The sequence below is a fragment of the Podarcis pityusensis genome (assembly GCF_964106645.2).
Source record: "Podarcis pityusensis genome assembly, chromosome: 8".
NCBI lineage: Eukaryota > Metazoa > Chordata > Lepidosauria > Squamata > Lacertidae > Podarcis > Podarcis pityusensis.
The window spans coordinates 15,882,401-15,909,179 of record NC_138033.1 but is presented as its reverse complement, the minus strand read 5'-3'; the positions used below and the strand labels follow the sequence as shown (position 1 = coordinate 15,909,179).

General features: G+C 45.0%; 2 protein-coding genes and 1 long non-coding RNA gene across 4 annotated transcripts; 2 read left to right on the top strand and 1 right to left on the bottom strand.

Moving 5' to 3' along the window:
- The first annotated feature begins 3,336 nt into the window (after nt 1-3,336).
- Nucleotides 3,337-12,657, top strand: NKG7 (natural killer cell granule protein 7). Its single transcript, XM_081019465.1, has 5 exons — nt 3,337-3,577; nt 7,960-8,203; nt 9,209-9,355; nt 10,698-10,832; nt 12,244-12,657. Exons 2-5 carry the CDS (start codon nt 8,029-8,031, stop codon nt 12,300-12,302), a joined length of 516 nt encoding a protein of 171 aa, XP_080875591.1. The 5' UTR covers nt 3,337-3,577; nt 7,960-8,028; the 3' UTR covers nt 12,303-12,657.
- LOC308484560 lies at nt 9,363-14,186 on the bottom strand. Its single transcript, XR_013989981.1, has 4 exons — nt 13,878-14,186; nt 11,533-11,672; nt 10,612-10,740; nt 9,363-9,681 (listed from the first exon to the last, which is right to left on the bottom strand). It is a non-coding gene; the product is annotated as an uncharacterized lncRNA (long non-coding RNA).
- Nucleotides 14,187-14,244: 58 nt separating this feature from the next.
- On the top strand, nt 14,245-25,234 carry LOC308484392 (claudin domain-containing protein 2-like). 2 transcript variants are annotated; one of them, XM_081019315.1, is made up of 4 exons: nt 14,245-14,635; nt 20,422-20,577; nt 23,089-23,208; nt 24,736-25,234. In XM_081019315.1, the coding sequence occupies exons 1-4, from the start codon at nt 14,356-14,358 to the stop codon at nt 24,906-24,908; spliced, it is 729 nt and encodes a 242-aa protein (XP_080875441.1). In that variant the 5' UTR covers nt 14,245-14,355; the 3' UTR covers nt 24,909-25,234. The 2 variants fall into 2 exon arrangements, with proteins under 2 accessions (XP_080875441.1, XP_080875442.1); XM_081019316.1 differs by lacking the exon at nt 20,422-20,577.
- The last annotated feature ends 1,545 nt before the right edge of the window (nt 25,235-26,779 follow it).

Here is a 26,779-nt window from a genome sequence, read left to right as displayed (position 1 = left end):
GGATTACAAAATTTTTGCGGAAATTATGGCTAAAAGATTAAAAAATGTATTGGTAAAAGAGATTCATAAAGACCAGGCGGGCTTTCTCCCTGGGAGACATTTGTCAGATAATACTAGGAACATTATTAATATTTTGGAAAAATTGCAAGTTAATATCAATACTAAAGCTGTCTTAATATTTGTAGATGCAGAGAAAGCGTTTGACAATATTTCTTGGAGTTTTATGAAGAAAAATTTGCAGGGGATGGGGGTAGGCCAAAGTTTTGAAAATGGTATAGGTGCAATTTATTCGGAACAAAAAGCAAAGCTTATTGTGAACAATGTAGTTACAGAAGAATTTAAGATAGAGAAAGGAACAAGACAGGGTTGCCCAATCTCCCCATTGCTTTTTATATCGGTCCTGGAGGTTTTGCTCAACATGATTAGAAAAGACCAACTGGTTAAAGGTATACAACTCGGAGCTAAACAGTACAAACTGAAAGCTTTTGCTGATGACTTAGTTTTGACATTACAGGAGCCAGAAGCTAGTACAAAAAGAGTATTACAATCAATCCAAGAATTTGGTCAAGTAGCAGGTTTTAAATTAAACAAGACGAAAACTAAGGTATTAGAGAAAAACCTTACAGAGATAGAGAAGGAGAGGTTTCAGAAAGAGACAGGATTAACAATTGTTAATAAAGTGAAATATCTAGGGGTGAATATGACTGCCAAAAATGTGAATCTGTTTAAAGATAATTATGAAAAATGTTGGTCAGAGGTGAAGAAGGATTTAGAAATATGGTCAAAATTGAAGTTATCATTGTTGGGCCGAATTGCAGCGATAAAGATGAATGTATTGCCTAGAATGTTGTTTTTGTTTCAAACATTACAAATTGTGGATAAAATGGACTATTTCAAGAGGTGGCAAAGAGATATTTCCAAATTCATCTGGCAGGGCAAAAAGCCTAGAATAAAATTTAAGATACTAACAGACGCGAAGGAAAGAGGGGGATTTGCCCTGCCAGATCTTAAACTTTACTATGAATCAGCCGCTTTTTGTTGGCTGAAAGATTGGCTACTTCTTGAAAATGTGGACATTTTAGATCTAGAAGGTTTTGATAATGTGTTTGGGTGGCATGCATATTTATGGTATGACAAAGTCAAAGCGCATAAGGCCTTCAAGAACCATATTGTCAGGAAAGCATTATTCAATGTTTGGGTGAGATATAAGGATTTGTTGGAAAGTAAAACACCAAGGTGGCTGTCACCAATGGAGGCAAAGGCATTGAAAAAAACAAATATGGAGACAAATTGGCCAAAATATTGTGAAATTTTAGAACAAGTTGGAGATAAATTAAAATTGCAGAGCTTTGATAAATTAAAAACTAAAGTTCGAGATTGGCTTCACTACTATCAAATAAGGGAGGTTTTTAACCTAGATAAAAAGATTGGTTTCCAGGAGGAAAAATCTAAACTGGAAACGGAGTTGTTAGAACCTAAAACTAAAAATCTGTCAAGAATGTATAATCTGCTGTTGAAATGGAATACACAGGATGAAATGGTTAAATCTGCTATGATTAAATGGGCGCAAGATGTTGGGCATAATATCATGTTTGCTGACTGGGAACGGTTATGGACCACAGGTATGAAATTTACGGCTTGTAACGCCTTAAGAGAAAACACAATGAAAATGATTTATAGGTGGTACTTAACCCCAGTCAAGCTAGCAAAAATCTATCATCTGCCTGATAATAAATGTTGGAAATGTAAAGAAAATGAAGGTACTTTTTTTCACCTTTGGTGGACGTGCCCAAAGATCAAGGCCTTCTGGGAAATGATATATAATGAATTAAAAAAGGTATTGAAATATACTTTCTTGAAGAAACCAGAGGCCTTCCTCTTGGGCATGGTCGGCCAATTGGTGCGAAGGGAAGACAGGAATTTTTTTATGTATGCGACAGCAGTGGCAAGAATACTTATTGGGAAATACTGGAAGACACAAGAATTGCCTACCCGAGAAGAATGGCAGAGGAAAGTGATAGACTATATGGAACTGGCTGAGATGACCGGCAGAATTCAAGATCAGGAAGAAGGGTCGATGGAAGAAGACTGGAAAAAATTTAAAATATATCTTCAGAAACACTGTAATATAAAAGAATGTTAGAAAAGGTTGGAGAAGAATATTAGATCGTATTGGCAGACAGAGTATAATGGAATAAGTAAATATGAAGTGTAAAATAAAGATAGAGGAGAATTAAATACTTTCAAATGCTAAAATAAGTAAATGAAAAGAAGGTTAGAAGGATTTGCTGGAGATACGATTCAAATTAGAATACAAAGCAGAGAGGTGAGAGGAAGTCATGGAAACAAGTAAATGGGAAGACGGTTGTAATGGTTTAATTTGATTTCTGTTATATTTTATTGTGATTTTTTGTCTTTTGTCTTTTTCTTTTTACTGTTTGTCTTTTGTAAGATGTATGTGATTTGTTTTTTTTTCTTTTTCTTTACTTTTTTCTTTTTCTGTAATTTCAAAATTGGAATAAATATTCTTTAAAAAAAAAAAAATACAAACATTGAATCCAAAATAAAACAGTACAAACAAGGAAAAAAATGCAAGAGAAAAAAGAACAACCCCCGCAAAAAACAAAAAAACCACACATCTACAAATAAACCCATATCATCATTCTAATCTAGTCATTACATACATATACACATATTGACTTCCTTCCTTTGTTCTAAGACCTCGAAATTTTTACTCTTTCTAAGTTGCTGTGTCTCATGTAGATTACCTCTATCTTTCCACTTTTTACACCGTTTTTCTCTTTCTTTAACCCTGCAAAGCATCATTCATTACATACCAATATGCTTACTCCATATTGCCTTTCATTTCATATTTTTGCCTCTAAACCAGGTGAACTCTGACCCCCGATTCCCAGAGATCCCGTGGGAGAGATCCCAGACACTAGCATGCACGCACGGCCTTGTGTTCACCGAACAATCCCCTTTGAATTTGGGATGTTGGTTTGGGATGCTGTTGGGGGAGGGATATGAGAGCTGTGACAGTTTCCACAATGTTTGCATCTGACTGTTACGTTGAATTAAAAGAATAAGAAAATTGCCAGCCTGGTCAGCTCCTCTTTGTGGAATCAGGGGAGAGGTGCTGCCCGGGGCCTCAGGAAGCAATCAGTCTTAGATCAACCCTGAGAACATTGCAGCATCTCCCCACATAAACCACAGACACTTTAGTCTCCCCCCACAAGACCACTTCCCCAGGATGGGGGGCACAGAGGACGATAAGTGCTTAAAAAGGAAAGAAAGAGCTGCAGTAGAATTTGGGGATGACGTGGCAAAAGGAGAAGGGGGTCAAATACACAGGGAGGAGGGAAACGGGGAAAGCAGAGCTGAGACAGACTATAGAAGAAGACCAATAAGGCTCCTTCCTTTGCAACCAGAGCTCTGTCCTGACCCCATGCTGACAAGAACCAGCCTTTCCTCCTAAAAAACCTCAAGCCAGCAGCTCCTGACACACGTTTTCCTGCTCTGGAGTCCTCAGCATCGCTATCTGACCAACACTTGTTCTTTCCGCAAAAAGAGCCAGGTAAGGATGGCAACAGTTCTGCTCCTCTCTAACCCTCCCTTTTTAGAAAAAAATAAGGCAGGCTCTTCCCCAACCTGGTGCCCCTTCAAATGCTTTGAAGAGACAGTTTCCACCAGTGCCCCCAGCCAGTATGGTCTGGAGTAAGGTTTAGGGAAATTCCAAGAGCAGCTTCCAGCAAAATATAAAAACAAAATAAGACGTCAAACATTAAAAACTTCCTGATACAGGGCTGTGTTTAGATATCTTCTAAAAGCTTTGTAGTTCTTTATCTCCTTGACATCTGATGGGAGGACGTTCCACAGGGAGGGCACCACTGCCGAGAAGGCCCTCTCCCTGGTTCTCTGTAACTTCAATTCTTGCAGTGAGGGAACCACCAGAAGGCCCTCAGAGCTGGACATCAGTGTCTGGGCTGAAAAATGGGGGTGGAGACGCTCCTTCAGGTACACTGGGCTGAGGCCATTTAGGACTTTAAAGATCAGCACCAATGCTTTCAATTGTGCTCGGAAATATACTGGGAGCCAATGTAGGTATTTCAGGACCATTGTTATATGGTCTTGCTGGCCATTCCCAGTCACCTGTCTAGCTGCTACATTCTGTATTAGTTGTTGTTTCTGAGTCACCTTCAAAGGTAGCCTCTCATAGAGTGCATAGCAGTAGTCCAAGCGGGAGACAACCAGAGCATGCACTACTCTGGCAAGACAGTCCACGGGTAGGTGGGGTCTCAGCTGGCGTACCAGATGAAGCTGGGAGACAGCTGCCCTGGATACAGAATTTACCTGCACAAGTGATATGCTTTCTGCATCGTGATTATTGACAAATATTTCTGCCCAGTTCACAAAGCTCCATCCTTCCTTCAGCCTACTTGGGGTGCAAAAGTCCCTACTGCTGCAGGTGGAGGCAGGAGAGGCAAAGAGGAAATGCCTAACAGTTGTGCTGAGATAGAGATTCTGATAGGAATTGCTTCCTTTGCTCCTGCAGTGGCGAGATTTTGTCATTTGCAAAATTCGTTCTTCTTACACTGTGGACAAAAATGCCATAGGATTGCCCACTGCTGTTTTGCAATGGTGTGTGTGCTGATTTGAACTTTTTCTATGGATTATTTCTGTAGATCATGGCATGAGTAAAAGTTGGAATAAGGCTGCATTCACACGATACATTCAAGGCACATTTAAGGCACATAGAGCTGTTATTTCAGTTATTGGATTTCATTGGATTGGAATTCATTGGAAACCCTTCAGAGAGAAAGGGCAGGCTATATACAGTTAATAAATAAATAAATAAATAAATAAATAAGGGCTGAATTAAAGGGGAAGAATTGTAGCTCAGTCATAGGAGCCAACTCCTAAGGGCCATGGGGGCTTTGGCCCCCACAATAAAATATTTGAAGAGGCCGGGCCCCCACAAAGCTGATGGGCATTCCCATGCAAATGGTGTGTGTGCACTGCATCAAGGGAGGGTTATGCAGGGCGGGGCTTAACCTGGGCCCCCACAGTATTTTATTCAAGTTGGCACCCCTGAGCTCAGTGGAAGAGAAGCAAGTCCCAGGTTTCGTCCCCAGCATCTCCAGACAGGGGTGGGAATGTGGCCTGTCTAAAACCCTGGACACCTCATTTCCAACTGTGTACTGTAGACAATACTGAGCCAGATTCATCTCAGGGTTGGCCTAGGAAAGACAGACTGGAACTCTGGAGAGCCACTGTAGACCAGAGGTCTTCAGATGTAACCCATGGACCACTGGTGGTCCATTGAAAGGTTGAGAATATCTGAGATTATCTGTTCTTGGCCCTGAATTTGATTGAGGCGGCATGCACAACATACACTTAAAGCCACAGTTACCGCACATGACTTCCTGTCCTGCAAAGGATCCTGGGAACTATTTTGTTAAGGTTGGTGGGAAATGTAGTTCTGGAGGGGAAAACTACTGGATTGATATGTATACCACCCCATTGAAAAATAACGCTTCTGAATGCTAGGTAAAGGTAAAGGGACCCCTGACCATTAGGTCCAGTCGTGACCGACTCTGGGGTTGTGGCTCTCATCTCGCTTTGTTGGCCGAGGGAGCCGGTGTACAGCTTCCGGGTCATGTGGCCAGCATGACTAAGCTGCTTCTGGCAAACCAGAGCAGTGCACGGAAATGCCGTTTACCTTCCCGCCAGAGCAGTACCTATTTATCTACTTGCACTTTGACGTGCTTTCGAACTGCTAGGTTGGCAGGAGCAGGGACTGAGCAACGGGAGCTCACCCTGTCGCGGGGATTCGAACCACTGACTTTCTGATCGACAAGTCCTAGGCTCTGTGGTTTAACCCACAGTGCCACCTGCACACTTATTTCTTTGAAAACTGAAGAGGTAACACTTCAAGAGGAAATGTTCAAGGCCAGCCCTTTGCCTGCCATGCTGGGTTTCTGTTTGCAGGGACTTTTGACTGCAACAGATATATTAAATATGTAACCCCCCCCCACACACACACTCACACACTTCTGAGGTCTGAAGGGGTGCAGTCTATTCTACCACCCATCCTGCTGCATGCAGAGACCAGGACTCAGAAGCAAGGTTCCTTTGATGTCATCAACACTCAAAGCGTGAAGGCTCCAGGAAGTGGCTTAAGGTTAAATATGAATCTGACTCTGTGAGCTGTCATCATAACCACTGAATTCAACCCCCCTCATCATGTCCCTCCAGAAAGAAACAGTTTTATTTACTTAGCACATTTCAACCTTGCCTCTCCAGCCAGTGGCTTTCAAACTTTGTTCTGGGGGACCCCGTGGAGGACCATCCCCAAGGTGGAGGGGTCCTGCAGCAAAACACTATTTGGAGAGCCCCACAGCCAGCTGCATGGAACAGCAGCAGGTTTCTCCAAGGCAGCCTGGGAAATTTTATTGGTGGCCCAAGCTGCGAACTCTGGCTATTGCCCAAGAATGATACACACTGACACCATACCTGTAGGAATGTCACCCTCCAGTGTATACTCACAGAAGAAGAAGAGAAGAAGAGTTTGGATTTGATATCCCGCTTTATCACTACCTGAACGAGTCTCAAAGCGGCTAACATTCTCCTTTCCCTTCCTCCCCCACAATAAACACTCTGTGAGGTGAGTGGGGCTGAGAGACTTCAAAGAAGTGAGACTAGCCCAAGGTCACCCAGCAGCTGCATGTGGAGGAGCGGAGACGCGAACCCAGTTCCCCAGATTATGAGATTACTGCTCTTAACCACTACACCACACTGGCTCCAAGGGCCTAAGGACTTGGATCTCAGGAAATCTATTGCACTCCCCCTCCCCTGAATCATGTTGCTATCTATTGCTATTGCTATTTATTTAAATCAGAACCACAGATTTGGATTTAGAATTCTGTAAGAAAAGTCACAAATACCAGACTATGGCTTTATGAAGGCGAGTTAGTTCAATCTAATTATTATTATTATTATTTTTAAAAAAATGGTTTTCCAAAATTTTCAAACAAACAAACATACATCTTAATTGTACTTAATCCAATCTTAGTAACATTGTTAAGTGACTTCCTCAAATCCCCCTGGCTGAATTTCAGTGTATATCATTGTTAACAGTTTTCCAAAACCAATTTTCTCATAAAATTAATTTAATCACTTAACATCTTTCTTTCTTTTCATTTTACCTTTAAACATGTTATTCTCTAACAATACATATATAAATCCTAAGCCTATCTGATATTTGCAATTTTTTCCAATTAAGTTATCTTAACATATTTAACTAAATAGTCTTTGAATTTCATCCATAGTTCAATCTAATTAAACTGAGGCTCTAGTAAAAACCTGATTTCACAAAATCACGTTAATGCAATCAACAGTAAATATGAGCTAAAAACATTATAACTGCATACACTTGAAGATGTTTTGCCAATAATCAAACTTACCACAAGGGAGTACTAAAACTATTAAGCACTAGGTATTTTTTTAGTTTTATTAATTACGCATGGGTAGTTTAATATTTGATGTGCAAAATTCATGCTATTATAAGTCTTTCAAGCCACACGGCATCATCCTCAGTGTAGACCCATTGAAATAAATGAACATGCCGAAGTTTGGTCCATTCATTTCAATGGGTATACAGTGAGGAAAACTTAGTTGGCTACAACCCCACTTTTTTTTTCATCCAACGCAGTAAATACTAAAATAAATGTTAGGAAAATACAGTTCACTCCACCTGGTTAGTGGCCCCTTCACTGCGCCACCTGTGGCACGAATGTCTGTGAACTGATCCCTCCCCACCTTGTGCTCCAAATTACACCACCATGGTTGCTTCTTTGCTTGGTAGCAGGTTGTTTGCCTTTGGCACCTTGTTACCCAATGTTGTTTCCATGCTTTCTGCTTCTGCGTTAAATCCCATTCTCTTGATTGTGCCCTCAGGGTCCTTCCAGGCAAGAAACCAGCCTACAGGGTTTAATTTTGCCAAGGCTCTTCCGTACAATCGTAAGGATGCTGCTCTGCAGAATCTTAAGCATACCGGTGGCTTCCATAAGCATCATTGCTTTGTTCATCGCCCTGACCACCGATTACTGGCTGGTGGCTTACGGACCAGCTGGCATCGCCCACAGTGGCCTCTGGCAGGAGTGCATGGATGGGAACTGCTGGACGCCAACCAAGGCTAATGGTAAGGAGAATGGTGGCAACTGCCAAGGGATACCCCCTCCCAATTCACAAAGGTTATGGGTTGAGGGGGGGTCATCAAGGTGCTCAGGGGCACCAGTGTGCCTGGTGGCACCTGCTGTGGCACTCTCAAAAAGTCTCAGTAAAAAATCCCCTCAGAAAATCCACCATGCATGTGGTACACGCAGGACCAGTTATCAGAACACAATGCATTCTCAGGAAATTGCTCGTTAGGTGTTTGCACAATGAGTTGACAATTTCCATTGATTTCTATGGGAAATTTTCTAATGCATTCCTGACCACAGAATTTTGACCCTGTAATGATGAAAACACTCAGGAAAACCATCTGAAACCTTCCAAAGGCAAACAAGGAAGGGGGGGAGCTCTCTTATTTGTCCAGTCTCCCTCCCACCCACCATGGTTTCTGACAAATGGCCACTACAGACCAGAAAAACACAAAAATGAGGTTTGTTTAAGGCTGTTTATTCGTTTACAGTACTGCATACAGGTCTGGCAGTTTGGATATCTGAATCTGTGGTGTATAGAGAGATCTGGGTGCTTACTCTTCCTGTTTGGATAAGTGAATTTTTGTATAATGAACGTTTAGGTAGCGGGACCTATGTGTACTTTTTGATATAATAATAATAACAACAACAACAGATGGGGGAACTATATTCACCTCAAGCCAAGGTTACATTTTGTAACCTTAGGCAAATATCCTCTTTCTCACACTTGGTCCTCTTTCACTTTGAAATTGAAGCCTTTTCAGTTTAAACTGGCAAGTTACACTTTAATAACTAAACCTTCAACATATCATGGGTGATATCCAACCTTGGTTGTGCCCATTAAGATCAATTGTGGCAAGTAACATAAGTTTATTGCCTTACATGGGTCTACTCACTGGGCATAACTAACCCCTTTTCTCTTTTTTAGGCTTCTGGAAGGTTCCGGGTACAAGGAATGAAGACACGATCAACTAACTCTTTCCCCTCAATGCTTTCATTTACAGAATACATCCTTGCCACACGTGCGTTCCTGATCTTGGGCTCCCTGGCAGCTTTGGCCTCAGTCATTTCTCTTACCGCCTCCTTCATGCCTTGCGACTGCGGCTTCCTTGGCGGAGTCTTCGTCATGTCCATCGTTGCCTTCACAGGTGGTAGGTGTGCCAAAGATTATGAGGAAGAACCTGGTCACAGTCGCAGGTGCTAAATAGCCTCATGGCTATGCCCCACATGCTGTCAGCTTCCACTCGCCACAATGGCTATGGTCTACCTCCTATATCGGAGACAGTATGCCCCTCAAGACCAGTTGGTGGGAATTGCAAGTGAGGAGGCGGCGGCTGTGTTCTGGGCCTACTTTTGGGCTTCCCATAAGCACCTGGTTTTCCCCTGGGAGAAATGGACGCTGGACTAGATAGGCTTTTCAGCTGATGCTGTGCGCCTTTTCTTACATTATTATCCTGCAAAGAGATCAGGCATGGCTCTAGAATTGAGAAAGAGGATCTTGTAAGGGGGAAAGGACTGCTGGAGCATAGAAAGGGGTGAATAGAATACCTCCGGGATTCCAATGACGTACTTAGCGTTGAGGGCAGCCTTTCTCAACCTGTGGGTTCCCAGATGTTGTTGAACTACAACTCCCATCACCCCTAGCTAGCAAGGCCAGAGTTCAGGGATGATGGGAGTTGTAGTCCAACAACATCTGAGGACCCACAGGTTGAGAACCACTGGTCTAGGGGGAACTTCGGGAAATCGTCCAAATGTCCAGATTTTTGAAATCTCCGCTAAAAAAGCTCAACAACTTTTTGTGTCTGGATTTTTACTTCTTGAAATATGGCAACCCTACCCTATGAGACAGAGCCTATGCATCAGCTTCATAGTTGGGAAAGGATGAGATAAGCCTCACATTGCAATCCTGATTTAAACCAACCACCCCTACGCCTGTAATGAAAGCAAAGGGGAAACCCATCAGATGCAGTAGGACCCATGTACCCTTAGTGCAATAACCTACAGTTTGCACTTGGATGTGTGAACCATGCTGTGATCTTTTTAGATGACGATGATGATACAAGAACATGGAGACACCAAAAATTGTGTTATGATTGAGGAGGTATGACTGAGGAGGTACAATGGGGCACACTGCCCCGCCAACCTGTCTGCCCCCAGGCAGCCCTCACCTGCCTGCCTTCTGACTTATGACCAGTCTAGGGGGAGGCCCCAGCTGCTAGCTTCCTCCTTCACAGCTTCGGTGTTTCTTCTGTAGAATTCAGCAGGGAGGAGGGAGGGGCCAAAACCAGAATTAGTTGATTTTCCCTCACTGCCTCTGGCGGTGCCACCTACTGTTCGTCTCCCTGCCTTCTGCCCTATCAGCATCAATGAGCACCAGCCAGTAGGGTTAGATCTGCAACATACATACCAACCAGCCCTTGATAATTGAGTGGTGAGATTGCCTGTGTGAATCAGTGCTATGTTGGCTGCCCTGACTCCTCTGCTCTTTTGTAGCACTCTTCACTCTGGTTGGTGTAGTCGTATTCACCACTGAATCCTGGGGGAAGAACAGGGACCCTCAAATCCAGCTCACCTATGAATGGTCCTTCTATCTTGCCTGGGTAGCATTTCCCATGCTGTTCCTGACTGGTGAGTAGGGAGGGTGGGGAAGGGAGTTAGAGTCAGTTCACATTTAAAGGCAAACCTGCCTCATTTGTGCTTTCTGAAACAATACGCAAGGTGAAACAGAAGCAGCCGTTCACATTTGCACTCCTCTGAATTTTGCAATGCGTTTCTCCAGCAATGCAATGTGTACAAAAATGTGTACTAAGGTGAAATGTATATAAAGATGCATGTACAGTCATACCTTGGGTTACAGATGCTTCAGGTTGCACATTTTCAGGCTGTGCACTGCGCTGAACCCGGAAGTACTGGAACTGGTTACTTCTGAGTTTTGGCGCTCGCGCACGCGCAGAAGCGCTAAATCACACTTTGCGCGTGCGCAGAAGTGCCGAATTGCAACCCATGCATGTGCAGGCATGGCGCTGCAGGTTGCGAACGCTGCAGGTTGCGAACGTGCCTCCTGCACGGATCACGTTTGCAACCCAAGCGTCCACTGTATTAGTGAAAACAACATGCAAGAATGCATTGTGTCAAAGGAAATTGCTTTGCAACGATGTGTGCGTGAGTGAAAACTGCATACAAGCATGTATATTTTAAGGAGAAATTTGCACTAAAATGCTGGTGAATTTTCATGACAGCTTAAAAAACAACCCCACAAACTGATTCAGAACTGGAGATAACTGAATTTAAGATTGCAAAGATGAGCGACCAAAATGGATTGACTCACCTACACCCTAGCATTGTGTAGGCAATGTGAACGCTCATTCCAATGCCCTTTTGCCACCGCGTAGCTCTGCAAAGTAGGTAGCTCTATAGCAGCACCTCACATGTGTGACATGCACTGTCAATGGACCTTCAGCAAGCTACCTGAGAAGAAGAAGAAGAAGAGTTTGGATTTGATATCCCGCCTTTCACTCCCTTTAAGGAGTCTCAAAGCGGCTAACATTCTCCTTTCCCTTCCTCCCCCACAACAAACACTCTGTGAGGTGAGTGGGGCTGAGAGACTTCAAAGAAGTGTGACTGGCCCAAGGTCACCCAGCAGCTGCATGTGGAGGAGCGGAGACGCGAACCCGGTTCCCCAGATTACGAGACTACCGCTCTTAACCACTACACCACACTGGCTCTCTGAGGTTCTGGATTCTGCATTGCACAACCACCAGCCTATAGGCAGTCTCTGGATAAGTAAGGAAACATTCGCTTCACACAAAAGGAAGGACTTCGCACATGCTCATTAGCACTTTGTCCATAGGTCTCTTTAAAAACAAATGCTTTCCCTTGGACAGAAATGAACTCTGCACATGGTCAGAGGCACCCAGCCTCCAGTGAGAGTCAGAAGGTTGATAAACAAAATGCCATGTGAGGCTGGCTCTGGCTTCCTGAGGCCGTTCCACTTGGAATTTACTTCTTCCTCTCATGTTCTCTCCTTCTGTCATTGCAGGTATCTTCAGCCTTGTTGCTCACTTGTGCCCTTCGAGGCCTGGCTATGAGAATGTGTGAGGACCTGGTTCCTAAGAAGCAAAGGCAACCTTGCGATGCAGTCGACACACAACACACAAAGGAAACCTGTCCCACCCCCTTCCCATGCCAGTGAAATCCCCTTCCCAACTGTCCCAATTGTGCTTTCATCCCCAATCCATTCACAGCACCCCCTATAGGGCATCCGAGCTGCCTTGTTTTCAGGGAGCGTTTTCTGCATTTCCTTGTCTACAGGTTGAGCGTCTGCCATGGAATCACTGGTTGCAAACAAAAGATGTTTCGCAGGGAGTGGTGTTGGCCACCGACCAAACTGCAAACCGATGTGGAAATGTGGAGAACTAAATGTAAGGCTGGAAAAATAAAACAGATTCTCTCATCCTTGCCTTTGCCTCCTCTTTAATTTCTAACCGTGGCAAAACTTAGAAAATTCAGGGCAGGCAAAAAACCCCCCAAAAAACACCAGGACTTCTTCACACAGTGTAGATATGGAACTTGCTCCTGCAAAAACATGTGATGGCCACCAACCTAGGTAGCTTTAACAGAGGGTGAGAGAGGTTCAGGAAGGGTCTCCAGCTCTTATCCACAATGACTATGATGTATCTCCACTGGTGGAGGCAGTATTCTTCCGGATATAAGTTACTGGGAACACTAGTGGGAAGAGTGTTGCTTTGGGGGCTTCCCATAGGCATCTGGTGGGCCACTGTCAGAAAAGGATGCTAGACTAGATGGGCCACTAGTCTGATCCAGCTGGGCTATTTGGGGGTATTTTTTTATGCTCTTGCATTGGGAAAGGCTTGAAAGGAGTTCCCTGGGAAGGGGGATTTTAGTTCCCTGGGAACGGTAGCTATGGGAGGGGAATAGGGATCTCCTGACAACTCTCAGCACCTTAAGCAAATTACAGCTCTCGGAATTCTTTGGGGGAAGCCATGACTGTTTAAAATGGTACCATGGCACTTTAAATGCATGGTCTGAATGAGGCCTTTTGTTGTTGTTTAGTCGTTTAGTCGTGTCCGACTCTTCGTGACCCCATGGACCAGAGCACACCAGGCACTCCTGTCTTCCACTGCCTCCCGCAGTTTGGTCAGACTCATGCTGGTAGCTTCGAGAACACTGTCCAACCATCTCGTCCTCTGCCATCCCCTTCTCCTTGTGCCCTCCATCTTTCCCAACATCAGGGTCTTTCCCAGGGAGTCTTCTCTTCTCAAGAGGTGGCCAAAGTACTGGAGCCTCAGCTTCCGGATCTGTCCTTCCAGGGCTGATTTCCTTCAGAATGGATCGGTTTGATCTTCTTGCAGTCCATGGGACTCTCAAGAGTCTCCTCCAGCACCATAATTCAAAAACATCAATTCTTCGGCAATCAGCCTTCTTTATGGTCCAGATCTCACTTCCATACATCACTACTGGGAAAACCGTAGCTTTAACTAAAGCTTTCCTCCTAGGGCTCAAGCAGAAAGAAATTTTGTGCAGACTCAGAAATCCTGAGGAGGGAGGGGTTGTTTTCAGGTTTCAAACCTGACTTTCTGAATTTTAAGCTTTTTTAAATTTCATTTTTCCACAATCAGGTTTTCCGTTCTATTTATGGACCAGCCCATTTACCCAGAAACAACTCTTGATTCGGTTCATGGGAACTTAAGAATGCTTATGCTGCTTCTGATTGTTAGACATTCCATTCTTAAAAGAACCAGGGTGAAAAGCACTCGATACAGCAGTCTCGAACTTGGATCAATGAATGCACTGGGGTATGCTTTGGACTGCATGCAAAGCCTTGTCCAAAATCACTCAAATCTTGACCGTATCCAAACTGATTATAGGGGAAGTCTGGCTGGGTTGTTGGTGGCTTGCTCACGTCCTGAGTTGGCAGAAGGAAATACCGATGGGACCTCCTTCTTTTCTTGTGGAAGAACCATCTAGGAATCTGGAGAGGTTCCAGAATGCTGGAGTTACTATGGGAGCAATGGTCTTCCAACCTTCATCAGTAGAACCTTTGGCTGGAGCTCAGACACCCAAAAGGTCGGGGAATTGGGGGTGCTGAATGCAGTTCTTTTCCAAGGGAAATGAGCTCCGAGGCTAGAAGATGGGTGCTTGCCTTAATTGCCTCCGTCAACCCCAAGCTGAGGGTCCTGGTACTGCTACCACTTCCAAATGGCCCTTGCTTACGTGGTTCAAGAAGCTAACAAATACTGAGAAGCTGCGGATAGGTGGCATCGCTATCTCTTGCCTGGAGACCATTCTGCTTGTGGTAGTGATCTCGACAGTATCCTGGGTCAAGCGGTTTGTTCGGGGAATCTTCGTGTTCCAGGGATTGTGGCAGGAATGCTCTTTGGGGAACTGTGTCTATCTGGCCGACAGACCAAGTAAGGGCGACATAATGCTCAGAATTTTGAACTAGAGATCACTGTAGAAGGTCTCAATATTTCCTGCCAGTGATAGAAGCATTTAAACAGTGGAACAGGCAACTTGATAGTTTCTCTCCTTCTTTGTAAGCAAAGGAAATACTGAATTCTTATTGCCTCTACTTGAGGGAGCGGGGTTTGCTTCTGCAGGTTTTCAAAGTACTTGAATGGGGATAGAAGCCAGCTGTGGAAGCACCTATTGGCTAGTGCCTGAGTTATTATCAACACACCTTGCCCCGCAGATCCCTGGAACAGTTTTGCAAGTATTTTAAAAGGAAGGACAAGGCAATTTAGCCCTCCTTTGTGTATAAAAAACAGAGTGTGGCAGAGGCTGTTCAGCTTGCTGGTGGGTATGTACATTTGCAATTCAAGTGCAAAGAGGGCTCACATCATGGAATGGAAACCCCACAAGATTGCTCTAAAGAGTCTCTGTTCATTCTAAAAGCAGCATCGGGCTTTGGACATTTCCAGTACACAAGAGTTCCATGTTCTTACCCAATATTGTATGAGCCTTTTGCTCCATCTGCTGGCTAGCTCATAACACTTCAGGAAAGAAACTTCAGAAAAGACACTTTTGCCAGTGGCCCCGTCTAATTGGTTTTTAAAGTTTCTATCTGTCAAGACTGGCCCGTACGGGCAGGGGTACCTTTACCTTTACCTGAGGGATGCGGGTGGCATTGTGGGTAAAACCTCAGCGCCTAGGACTTGCCGATCGCATGGACGGCAGTTCGAATCCCCGCGGCGGGGTGAGCTCCCATCGTTCGGTCCCAGCTGCTGCCCACCTAGCAGTTCGAAAGCACCCTTAAGTGCAAGTAGATAAATAGGTACCGCTTTATAGCGGGAAGGTAAACAGCGTTTCCGTGTGCTGCGCTGGTGCTGGCTCGCCAGAGCAGCTTCGTCACGCTGGCCACGTGACCCGGAAGTGTCTTCGGACGGCGCTGGCTCCCGGCCTCTTAAGTGAGATGAGCGCACAACCCTAGAGTCTGTCAAGACTGGCCCATACGGGCAGGGGTACCTTTACCTATACCTTTTTACCTATGCGGAATCCCTTACACATGGACCTTTCTGCTGAGGAATCCCTGGGCATAACTCACAGAACCTGTGTGCCTTGTGGGATTTCCACGCATGCAGAGGCTGCACACAGAACAACACTGTGAACTGAGAGTGCACCCTCAACCATGCTGTCATGCATTGCTGGCAAGGCCAGCTCCAATTCTGATTGGACACTTATAAAAGCGCCTTTTTGTAAACTCTCTCCCACAATTGTGGGGCACTTCCTGGCAACAAGGAAGGAAAGCGGAAGTGCAATCATTGCAGAGAGCGACCATTTTGATTTCCCACAATGCTCCCTGTGTAGTGTCGCTCTATGCCGGGGTCAGAAAACTTTTTCAGCAGGGGGCTGGTCCACTGTCCCTCAGACCTTGTGTGGGGCCAGACTATATTGGGGGGGGGAGGGGATGAATGAATTCCTATGCCCCACAAATAACCCAGAGATGCATTTAAAGAAAAGGGCACATTCTACTCATGAAAAAACATGCTGATTTCTGGACCATCTGCGGGCCGCATTTAGAAGGAAATTGGGCCAGATCCAGCCCGCGGGGCTTAGTTTGCCTACCCATGCTCCATGCTTTCTAACCTCCAGTAAATTTGCCACAGTGCCCTGGTAGGGTATTCCACTGGGGATTTAAAATAGGGGTTCCCCTAACCCATGAGTCTGGCACTGATCAGAGAATCCAGGGTAGGTATACTTAAGAAATTTCCCCCCAGCATCAGCATATGTTAATGTCACCCTGAAATGGCATGGCTTTTCTGCAAGGGAAAGATTCCCCTACCCCAAAGAGCAAGAGATGCATTTATGTCCATATGCATGCATCGTTAAACAATAAACATATATGTTTCAAAAAGTTGCAAAGATGCTCTGAGATTTGAGGATCATGTGTCAGTTCCAGTAACTGTACAGGCACTAGCCAATCAGTTCCTGCAACATCCTTACGCAGATATCTGTGAATTCAGCTTTAGTCCCCTTTCTGGGAAAGGGAAATCATGGTCCCCAGGAATACCTTGAATTTGAAGCCCAATTTAAAAAACAAACAAACAAACAAGACAACCCTAGTTTGATCAGAGCTAGTACCACCTTTCCCGGTGGGTTTTGCCATGCAAAACAAACAGCAGGCAGAATCAAGTACAGAGGCAACTTGGTTAGTGTTGTGCCAAAAGGAATATGAGTCCAGCTGGATTAGACCAAAGGTCCATCTATCTAGTCCAGCATCCCATTGCCCACACTGGGCGAACAAATTATTCTGGGGAGCCCACACCAAGTATGTGAATGGTACACCATCCATGACCTCACGGGCGCTGAGAATAGGCAGGAAAGGAACAGGATATTGGGAAGGTGAGTGGAATCCTAGTCATAAGCACATAAGAAGAGCCTGCTGGATCAAACTAGCAGCCCATCTGGTCCATCAGACTGATCTTACGGCAGCCAGCCAGATGCTTATTTATGGGAAGCCCAAAAGCAGGGCCTAAGCTCAGCTGCACTCTCCTCTCCTGTGGTTTCCAGAAACTGGTATTCAGAAGCATCTGCCTCTGAGAGGTAGAACATAGCCATCAGAGTTCGTAGTCAATGATAGCCTGATCCTCCGTGATTTTTTAAAAGACAATGCAAGTCGGTTGCCACCTCTGCCATCCAGCACCAGTGAAGGTTGGTCCATTGTGATGAATGGGCCACTGCCCCACCAACCTCAGCTTGCTCTCAACTAACCCCTGGAGAGGGGATATTGGGTTGTTGTTCTTATTTTGATTACCGTAGATTCTGGCGTATAAGACGACTTTTTAACCCCGGAAAAGAGGTTAAAAAGTCGGGGGTCGTCTTATACGCTGGGTGTGGGCGGCGCAGAGCGGAGCCCACCTTTCTTTTTTTTAAAGAATAATTTTTTATTAACCGACCAATCACATCAAATCAAACCAAATTACATAAATTCCAAATTACACAGCCGAAATTTAAATTTTTGTTGGGGGTACCCATATTTCAAGTTCCGAAGGGATCCAATCAACTTCTTGCTTCTTACTGCTGTTTTAATGTCCACAAATCTAACCTTATGATGTTCACAGTACTATCCAGTCCTTTCTTATTATTTTTCCACATCTCTTGTTGTTATTTTCATATATTTTTCCTTTCTCTTTGTGACCTCTGATAGTCTCCGCAAGCTGGTTAGAACAGTTTGTAATCCTGCGTGGATATTATTTTTTTTATCCAGTAGCCATATCCAGACGTTTTCCATATAACATCACTTCCATACATCAAAACAGTCTTAGCGTCATATATCTTCACCAATCTGCCTCCTTTCTCAAAACTTCTGAGGAGATTCACTAGGAATGCAGTCTGAAAACAAATCCGTTCTTCCTCCCGGCTATAAATCCTTTGGCAAGATGGCGACTCCGAATTAATTGCTGCACCATTCCCAAAAGCTCTTATTGCTCCTCGGTCTCCATAAAGCATACTTTTGGTTAAAGTTTATCTCCACACAGACCTTAATCATCCTGCTTGGGTCAGTTCAACCGACGGTTCTAATGAGGAGGGGTTCTTGTAAATCACATAGAAGGAAAGTAAAAAAGGTTCCCCCCCCCCCATTCAGCCCCGTTGTCAACATACCCCGCCTTTGGTGTATCTTCATCGTAAAATATTCCTGTTTCTCCAACCCGTCGTCTTCTTTCGCAGAGGTCACTTAAATTAGCAGACTTCACTCCCCTTCTTCACTTGAAATATGTGAATTTGCTTCTTTTGTAATTAATTATTCCAAATTGCTGCAACTAGTGCGCGATCAGAGACAGCGTCCGGGAGAGCCGATGTCCACACGGGGGCATTCTGCCTAGGGCTCTCACCCCCTTCTTTCGAATTAGGGGGTGATTTATGGGCACAGCAGGCAAGGGCAGTGTTCCCCATTTCCTTGGGGCAACAAGGGAGGCTGCCTCTTCCCATAACAGCCTCTTAATTACCCCGTGTGGGTCGGAGAGATGGTATTGTCGGCCATCTTCCAATGCGCCCCCTAGCGGAGCCCACCTTTCTCCCGGCACGGAGCTGCCCAGCGTATTAGGCGACTGGGCTTGTAAGACGAACCCCCAAATTGCAGCTGCCAATTTGGGGGGGTCGTCTAATACGCCCAGTCGCCTAATACGCCGGAATCTATGGTATGTATTTTGTGGTTTTATATTTTGATTTTATTCTGTTAAATGCCCTGAGACCTCCGGGTATAGGGCAGTATATAAATTCAATAAATAACTACAGCTCCCATCATCCCTGACCACAGGTCATGCTGGCTCGGAAGGATGGGAGTTGGAGTCCAACAACATCTAGGGACCCAAGGTTGAGCAAGGCTGGTTGAGAGGGTCACAGGTTCCTCATCCTTGGCATTCACAGCAGCAGAAGTTCAAGCAATCATCTCCTCGTCCCTGGCAAGGCAGGGCTGGGGCACAGGTCAAAACTTGGTCTCCTGGACCAACTGTAAAGAAAACACAAGACTGGAGTCACACAGTATCTAAGCCAGTCTTGGCCATTCCTCTTCATGGCCACAGATAAATATATCATTGGACTTCTGTCTGTTATTTAAACATACTGATGCAGCAGTTGAATGTTGATTTGTACAACTGTGCACCACTTAAGACAATTTTTGAAACGTTATGTGGTTTAAGAAATTTAGAATAAATTATAATGGCATCACTCTGCCCAGGCACCTTTCTTTCAGTGACGGAATCAGCTGTTAAAAACGGCCAACCGATTTATTTTCCATTCCAGAAGTTCCAGTAAGGACTGTGGTGGGACTGTCCTGCCTCAGGAACAATCAGGAGGCGTTTCAGAACTGTGGTAGCCCATCAGGTGGCCACACCTCAATAATAATAATAATAATAATAATAATAATAATAATAATAATAATATATTTATATCCCGCCCTCCCCAGCCGAAGCCGGGCTCAGAGCGGCTAACAACAGTAAAATGATACAACATTCTAAAATCATTTCATTAGAAAATCAGTTCAAATCAGATTAATGGCAACCATTGGGCTAGAGTTCTGTGAGGATTGCCAAAGGATGGGGTCAGGCTGTGACCTGGCCAGAGGTCTGGTGGAACAGCTCCGTCTTGCAGGCCCTGCGGAAATATGTCAAGTCCCGCGGAGCCCTAGTCTCTTGTGACAGAGCGTTCCACCAGATTGGAGCCACAGCCAACAAAGCCCTGGCTCTGGTTGAGGCCAGCCTAACCTCTCTGTGGCCTGGGACCTCCAAGATGTTTTTGTTTGAAGACCGTAAGGTCCTCCGTGGGGCATACCAGGAGAGGCAGTACCATAGGTACGAGGGTCCTAGGCCGTATAGGGCTTTAAAGGTTAAAACCTGATCCTGTACTCCACCAGGAGCCAGTGCAGCTGGTATAGCACTGGGTGAATGTGATCCCACAGCGAGGACCCCGTAAGGAGTCTCGCCGCGGCATTCTGCACCCGCTGGAGTTTCTGGGTCTGTCTCAAGGGCAGCCCCACGGAGAGTGAGTTACAATCATCCAGTCTGGAGGTGACCGTTGCGTGGATCACAGAGAATTGCTCCTCAAGCTAGGATGGCGCTTGGGCTGTGAGCCTCCCTCTTGCGGAGCAATTCAGAGACGGGACTGTGGTGGTAGTGGAGGATCCGAGGTCTGAGATTAGGGAGGGGGGCGACGAACAGAGGGCCACTAGGATAAAGTTTCTTTCTTTCTTCTCTCCTAGACTATATTTACATATCTAGATTTTTTATGCTGCTCTCTGTTGCGACTTCCTATGGGTCTGTGGTCACTGGGACACTTTGCCTCACACCCATCCAACCGCCAAAGTGGTGGACGACAACGTGGCCCACGCTTACCATCGGCCTCTGTTTTGTCTCGGGTAAGAGAAGCCATCTTCTGACTCTTATTTACCCCGCCACCTCCCCTTTTCGTTCCCCAAAAAGACTTCGTGCGGTTAGCCCTCGACTGTCCAGGAAATGTGCAGGGAAAAGCAACCAAAATGATCAAAAGGGATGGAGGAAAGGTTGCAGCATTTAGGACTTTTTTTGTTTAGAGCCGTGTTTCCCAAAGTTGGGTCTCCAACTGTTTTTAGACTACAACCCCCATCATCCCTAGCTAGCAGGAATTATGGGAACTGTAGTACAAAAAAACCCAAAAAACAGCTGGAGACCCAAGTTTGGGAAACACTAGTTTAAAGGGAAAGGAAGGATGACTTGATAAAAGTGTGAACAATCATGTGTGGCATAGGGAAAGCTGAAAGAGGAAAGTTCTCCTCCCTCTCTCATAACACTAAAAGTAGGGAACAACCAACAAATTTGAAAGATTTGGGATAGATAAAAGAAAGCACATCTCCATGCAATGCATAGTTAAACTATGGTACTTGTTCCCACAGGAGGCAGTGATGGCCACTAATTTAGATACCTAAAATGTATAGAAACTTATTCATGTATGCCACTAGTGGCAAGAATGTTACTTGCCCCAAAATGGAAAGAAGCAGAAGTCCCAGTAAAGCAGTGGTGGCCAAACTTGGCCCTCCAGCTGTTTTGGGACTTCACTTCCCATCATCCCTGACCACTGGTCCTGTTAGCTAGGGATGATGGGACCTGTAGTCCAAAAACAGCTGGAGGGCCAAGTTTGGCCACCACTGCAGTAAAGGAAGAAAGGATAAAAAAACTTATGGAATAAGCAGAAATGGCAAAACTTACCGGAAGAATAAAAAATCAAGGTAACATTTTTTATATACCGGTATATAAAAGAATGGAAATGGTTTATTGAATATTTACAGATAAATTATAAACAGATAAAAACAGTGACAGGATTATTGTAACAACCTGCAGTTTTATAAGAGCATATGAGTAAATTAAGTTAATTTGGATATGCAGAAGATATTAAAAACAAATTTAAGGAACCACAGAAAGAGGGGGTGGGAGCCGAGTTTTGAAAAGTCAAAATGAATGTAAAATTAGTGAAATGTATAAAACTAGTGAAATGTATAAACTTTGAAAAGTATAAATAAATAAAATGCAAAAATAATAAAATCTGATGGCTTTAAAAGAGGACTGGGCAATTTCATTGAGGGAAAGGTTATCAATAGCTTTCAGCCATGATGTTCTGCCTCCATGGTTGGAGGGAGTAATGCTTCTGAATAGGAGTTACTGGAAACCACAGGAGAAAGGGCTCCCCACAGGCATCTAGTTGGCTACTCTGAGAACAAGATGCTGGGATATATGAGGCATTGGCCTCAATCAGCAGGCGCTTTTTATGTTCTTATGACCAGTCACAAGAATGGGTTGCTGAGGCCAAATAAAGAGACTGGTGAGATGGTTTCTGGAAATCCAGCAGTGTTCCATGAAAATCCCCACCCCCCCAATCACTAAGCAGTGTGAGGTTCCAGGGATGCCAGATGCTCTGTAACCCCAGGGTCTGAGTTTCTAGTGGGACAATAAGGCACAGCAGAGACTGTGGTGTCTTTATGGTATATGGTTTATTTACACATGTATATAATCTGAAGCCGACAATGGAGGAGACCACAGCATTCCTGCAGCAAGAGGTTGCTCCTCTTATAGGCACAGCAGCATCCTTGCCCTGGCAGTTCGCCTTTTTCCAAAAATTGTCACATCTCACCTGTTCTAATCTTGCTAACCTAAACCCTGGTCTTTTGTATCACACAGAGAGAGACGCCCCACTCATCTGAATTATCATACCTAGTTTTTTGATGCCTTGTTGTGCTAATTAGCTTTTACACATATTCATTGGGTAACATTAAAGGGGTGGCTTGTACACAAATTAGCAAGTTTGCCTAGGTTAATTAACACTTCGCACATGCTACTTCCAGGGGGTTTGAAGCTGTTTTCACACATGACCTAATATATGCATGGATCTATCTTAAGACAGAACCATACGGTCTGACATCCTGTTTTAACATATCAGTTAACCAGTTAACATACCCAGGCATTTACGACCCCCCACAACAGACCTAAAACAATATGATTACTCCACTGTGGTCCTTTCAAATTATTTGTGTTGGATTGCTAAATAAGAAGAATATCAGCTTTTATTTTGAGAAGAAATGCCAAGGCAGTTCACAAACTAGTTATAGTTATGTACTCACACACTGTAGTTTGTAAGGGTCCTGAGAATTGTTCGGTAACCCCTATTCCCTCCTAGAGCTACAATTCCCAGCGTTCCCTACGAAGAAGCATTTGTTAAACTACTCTGCAAATTGTAGCTCTGGAAGGGGAATAGGGGGTCTCCTAACAACTCCCAGCATCCTTAACTACAGTTCCCAGAATTCTTTAGGGGAAGCTATGGCTGTTTAAAGACTGGAGTGCTGAAGAACTCAAGTGCTTGACCTTCCCATTCTTTGCTTCTCTCGCCTCTCACCTTGCAGGCTTCAATGGAGCGATGGGCCTCTTCAATTACATGAGGGCTGCCACCGAGATGACCAACACTTTCCTTTCGTGGTCCCTGGCACCAGGGTGGTTCTCTGTCATTCTGGCAACCATGGCAGGTACGAGCTATTCAAAGCCCTGGGGGGTTATGGAAAGATGACAGGACTTAGGTGGGGAAGACTTCCTGAATGCAAGCAGAGAAGGGCTCAGTGCACACTAGGCAATTAATTGCAACCCCAGTTGTAAAATCTGTCTCTCTGAAACACTGGATTTAGCATCCTGGGATGCAGCAAAAAATAAGTGGTGGCTGGTCCAATGGGGCACTGCCCCACAAGCTTCAACCTGCCTTTACCCAGCCTCACCCTGCCTGCTTTCTTACTTACACCCAAGGGCCACATTGCCTCATGGCACACTTTCCAGGGGCCGCCTGACAAAAGTAAGGTAAAGGTAAAGGGACCCCTGACCATTAGGTCCAGTCGTGACCGACTCTGGGGTTGCGGTGTTGCGTTCGCAAAGTAAAGGAAGGACTGGACCCTGATTAAAAACAAGACACGAGGCTTTGACCAGCAAGGCTCTCGGAGAAAGTGCATTCACCACACCCCTCGCCAGGCCATTTTATTAGCAAAAGAATCTTTTACACAGTGCTCGTAAGAACCAATCATATTTCCTCTGAGCATTTCATCAAACCCCACGTGGGGAAAAAGTTACACTACAACACTAATTAGCATGCATATATTTTGGGGTAAATAAGTTGAGAACTACAAAGGGGTAGTAAATAACTTGAGAACTACAAAGGGGTGCATCTGGCAACCCCAGAGCTGAGAAATAACCATGATAAGAAGGATGGCCAGAAAGACCAGACCACTATCACCTTCATGTGAGATCTGTTTTCTGGCTCCAAGATTAAGAAACTACATCAAAGAACTCGCCCACTATCTTTTTATGGCACAGGATGCCTGCCTGGCGAAGCAACTGCTGTGTACTGCTGTGTACGTGACATGTGGGGAAGAGAGGAATGGGCAGTAGAGTCAAAAGGGCATGAAAAGGCCATGAATGTAGAATCTTATGGGATTTAATCAGAAATTATCGTCAATATATCAAACCCAGTCAACACAATGCTTTCATCATGGACACGACGGCTTGATGTATATTTTATAATTCCTCATGGTAATCCCATGTGATCCCTACATTGCGGCGCTCATCTCGCTTTATTGGCCGAGGGAGCCGGCATACAGCTTCCGGGTCACGTGGCCAGCATGACTAAGCCGCTTCTGGCAAACCAGAGAAGCGCACAGAAATGCCGTTTACCTTCCCACCGGAGCGGTACCTATTTCTCTACTTGCACTTTGACATGCTTTCGAACTGCTAGGTTGGCAGGAGCAGGGACCGAGCAACAGGAGCTCACCCCATCATGGGGATTTGAACTGCCGACCTTCGGATCGGCAAGTCCTAGGCTCTGTGGTTTAAGCCACAGCGCCACCCATGACAAAAGTGGGTGGGGCCAAAGCAACAGAGCAGGCAAAGCCACCAACACTATATGTTACAAGTATATAGTCAAGTGGCCAAAAGCCGTGAAGTTAGGTGGACACGCAGGAAGGAGGGCAACTTGCACCCAGCAACTGAAATGGGCTCCTTTTGGCTTACAGGTGTTTGTCACTTGGTGGCGAAGAAATGGGAGAAGGATGAAGATACCACAGAGCTTTTCACAGGCATGACTATAAAGACGCTGAAAGAGGACTTGTTGGAAAACCCTGCCTCTCAGGGTGCCCTCCGAGGGAGGCCGAGGGGGGGCACGTCAAAATCTGTGACGATTCTGTGAACTCAACGCTGCGAGATATACAAGTGGCATCAAGTTTGGGCAGGTAGGGTGCCCTGGTTGTGTGAGGGCAACCATGCACCCGATGGCATCTGAGCTGTGGGAATTAGGGTGAGAAGACACCTTGGCAAGGGGTTACTTTTTGCAGCAGATTCCCAGCAAGCATCAAACATCATCATGACACATTCAGTTGCCTCTAAGCTACAAATGATGGATGTCGGCATCAAGGGGCACTGCAGTGACACTTCACATCATGCTTTTTAACTTTTTTTAAAATGCTATTTCTTTGCTTTATATCCTTCCTGAATAAACTCCTTTAGTATGCTTCATCATACGACTGTTCTTCTAGAATCACCTCTTGACAGGTGCTATAGCAGGAGTGGAGAACTGCTGGCTTTCCAGATGTTGCAGGACTGAAACCACCACCATCCCTGACTGTGGGCCAACACTGGTGCTGTGGACGCAAGTTAAGAATCCAACCCCTGGAGGGTCCTAAGTTCCCCATTCCTGCAATAGAGTCTAACGCAGTGGCCAATCAAGCAAAAATGGAGGTTTCTAAGCAGATAACCACCTGTCAGGGATGCTTTAGCTGCAATTCCTCCCTTGCAGGTGGGTGGCCAACACCGGTGCCCCTTCCACCCTATATAATTCTCTTAAGTAGATAACCCAGGCAGATGTGCAGGTTACAAATACGGTGGTACTTCGGGTTACACACACTTCAGGTTACAGATGTTTCAGGTTACAGACTCCGCTAACCCAGAAATAGTACCTTGGGTTAAGAACTTTGCTTCATGATGAGAACAGAAATCGTGCTCCGGCAGTGTAGCGGCAGCAGGAGGCCCCATTAGCGAAAGTGGTGCTTCAGGTTAAGAACAGTTTCAGGTTAAGAACGGACCTCCGGGACAAATTAAGTTCTTAACCCAAGGTACCACTGTAATACAATTATTCTTTTGTAATGGGAAACAGCCATCACAAATGTTTTGTATGAAGAAGGTACCAGGTTCAGATCCCTGGCCTTTCCAGGTAGGTATGGAAATACAGTATTCTCTGCCTGAGACCCTGCTTGAGAATACTCTGTCTGATGGGCCAATGGTTTGACTCAGTCCAAGTCAGATTCCCCCCTTCATGGATCACTGCCTTGCCGTGGCGAAGGGGCTTGAATAACTCAGAGAAGCTATGAACTATGCCGAGCAGGGCACCCAAGATGAACAGGTCATAGTAGAGAGTTTTGACCAAACGTGATCCACCTGGAGGAAGAACCAGCAAGCCACTCCAGTATCCCTGCCAAGAAAACTCCATGGACAAAGATGCCTGATCACCTCATCTGTCTCCTGAGAAATCTCTATGTGGGACAAGAAGCTACAGTTAGAACTGGATATGGAACAACTGATTGGTTCAAAATTGGGAAAGGAGTACGACAAGGCTGTATATTGTCTCCCTGCTTATTTAACTTATATGCAGAATTCATCATGCGAAAGGCTGGGCTGGATGAATCCCTAGCCGGAATTAAGATTGCCAGAAGAAATGTCAACAACCTCAGATATGCAGATGACAGAAAGTGAGGAGGAATTAAAGAACCTTTTAATGAGGGTGAAAGAGGAGAGCACAAAATATGGCCTGAAGCTCAACATCAAGAAAACGAAGATCATGGCCACTGGGCCCATCACCTCCTGGCAAATACAAGGGGAAGAAATGGAGGCAGTGAGAGATTTTACTTTCTTGGGCTCCATGATCACTGCAGATGGAGACAGCATTCACGAAATTAAAAGATGCCTGCTTCTTGGGAGAAAAGCAATGACAAACCTAGACAGCATCTTAAAAAGCAGAGACATCACCTTGCCAACAAAGGTCCGTATAGTTAAAGCTATGGTTTT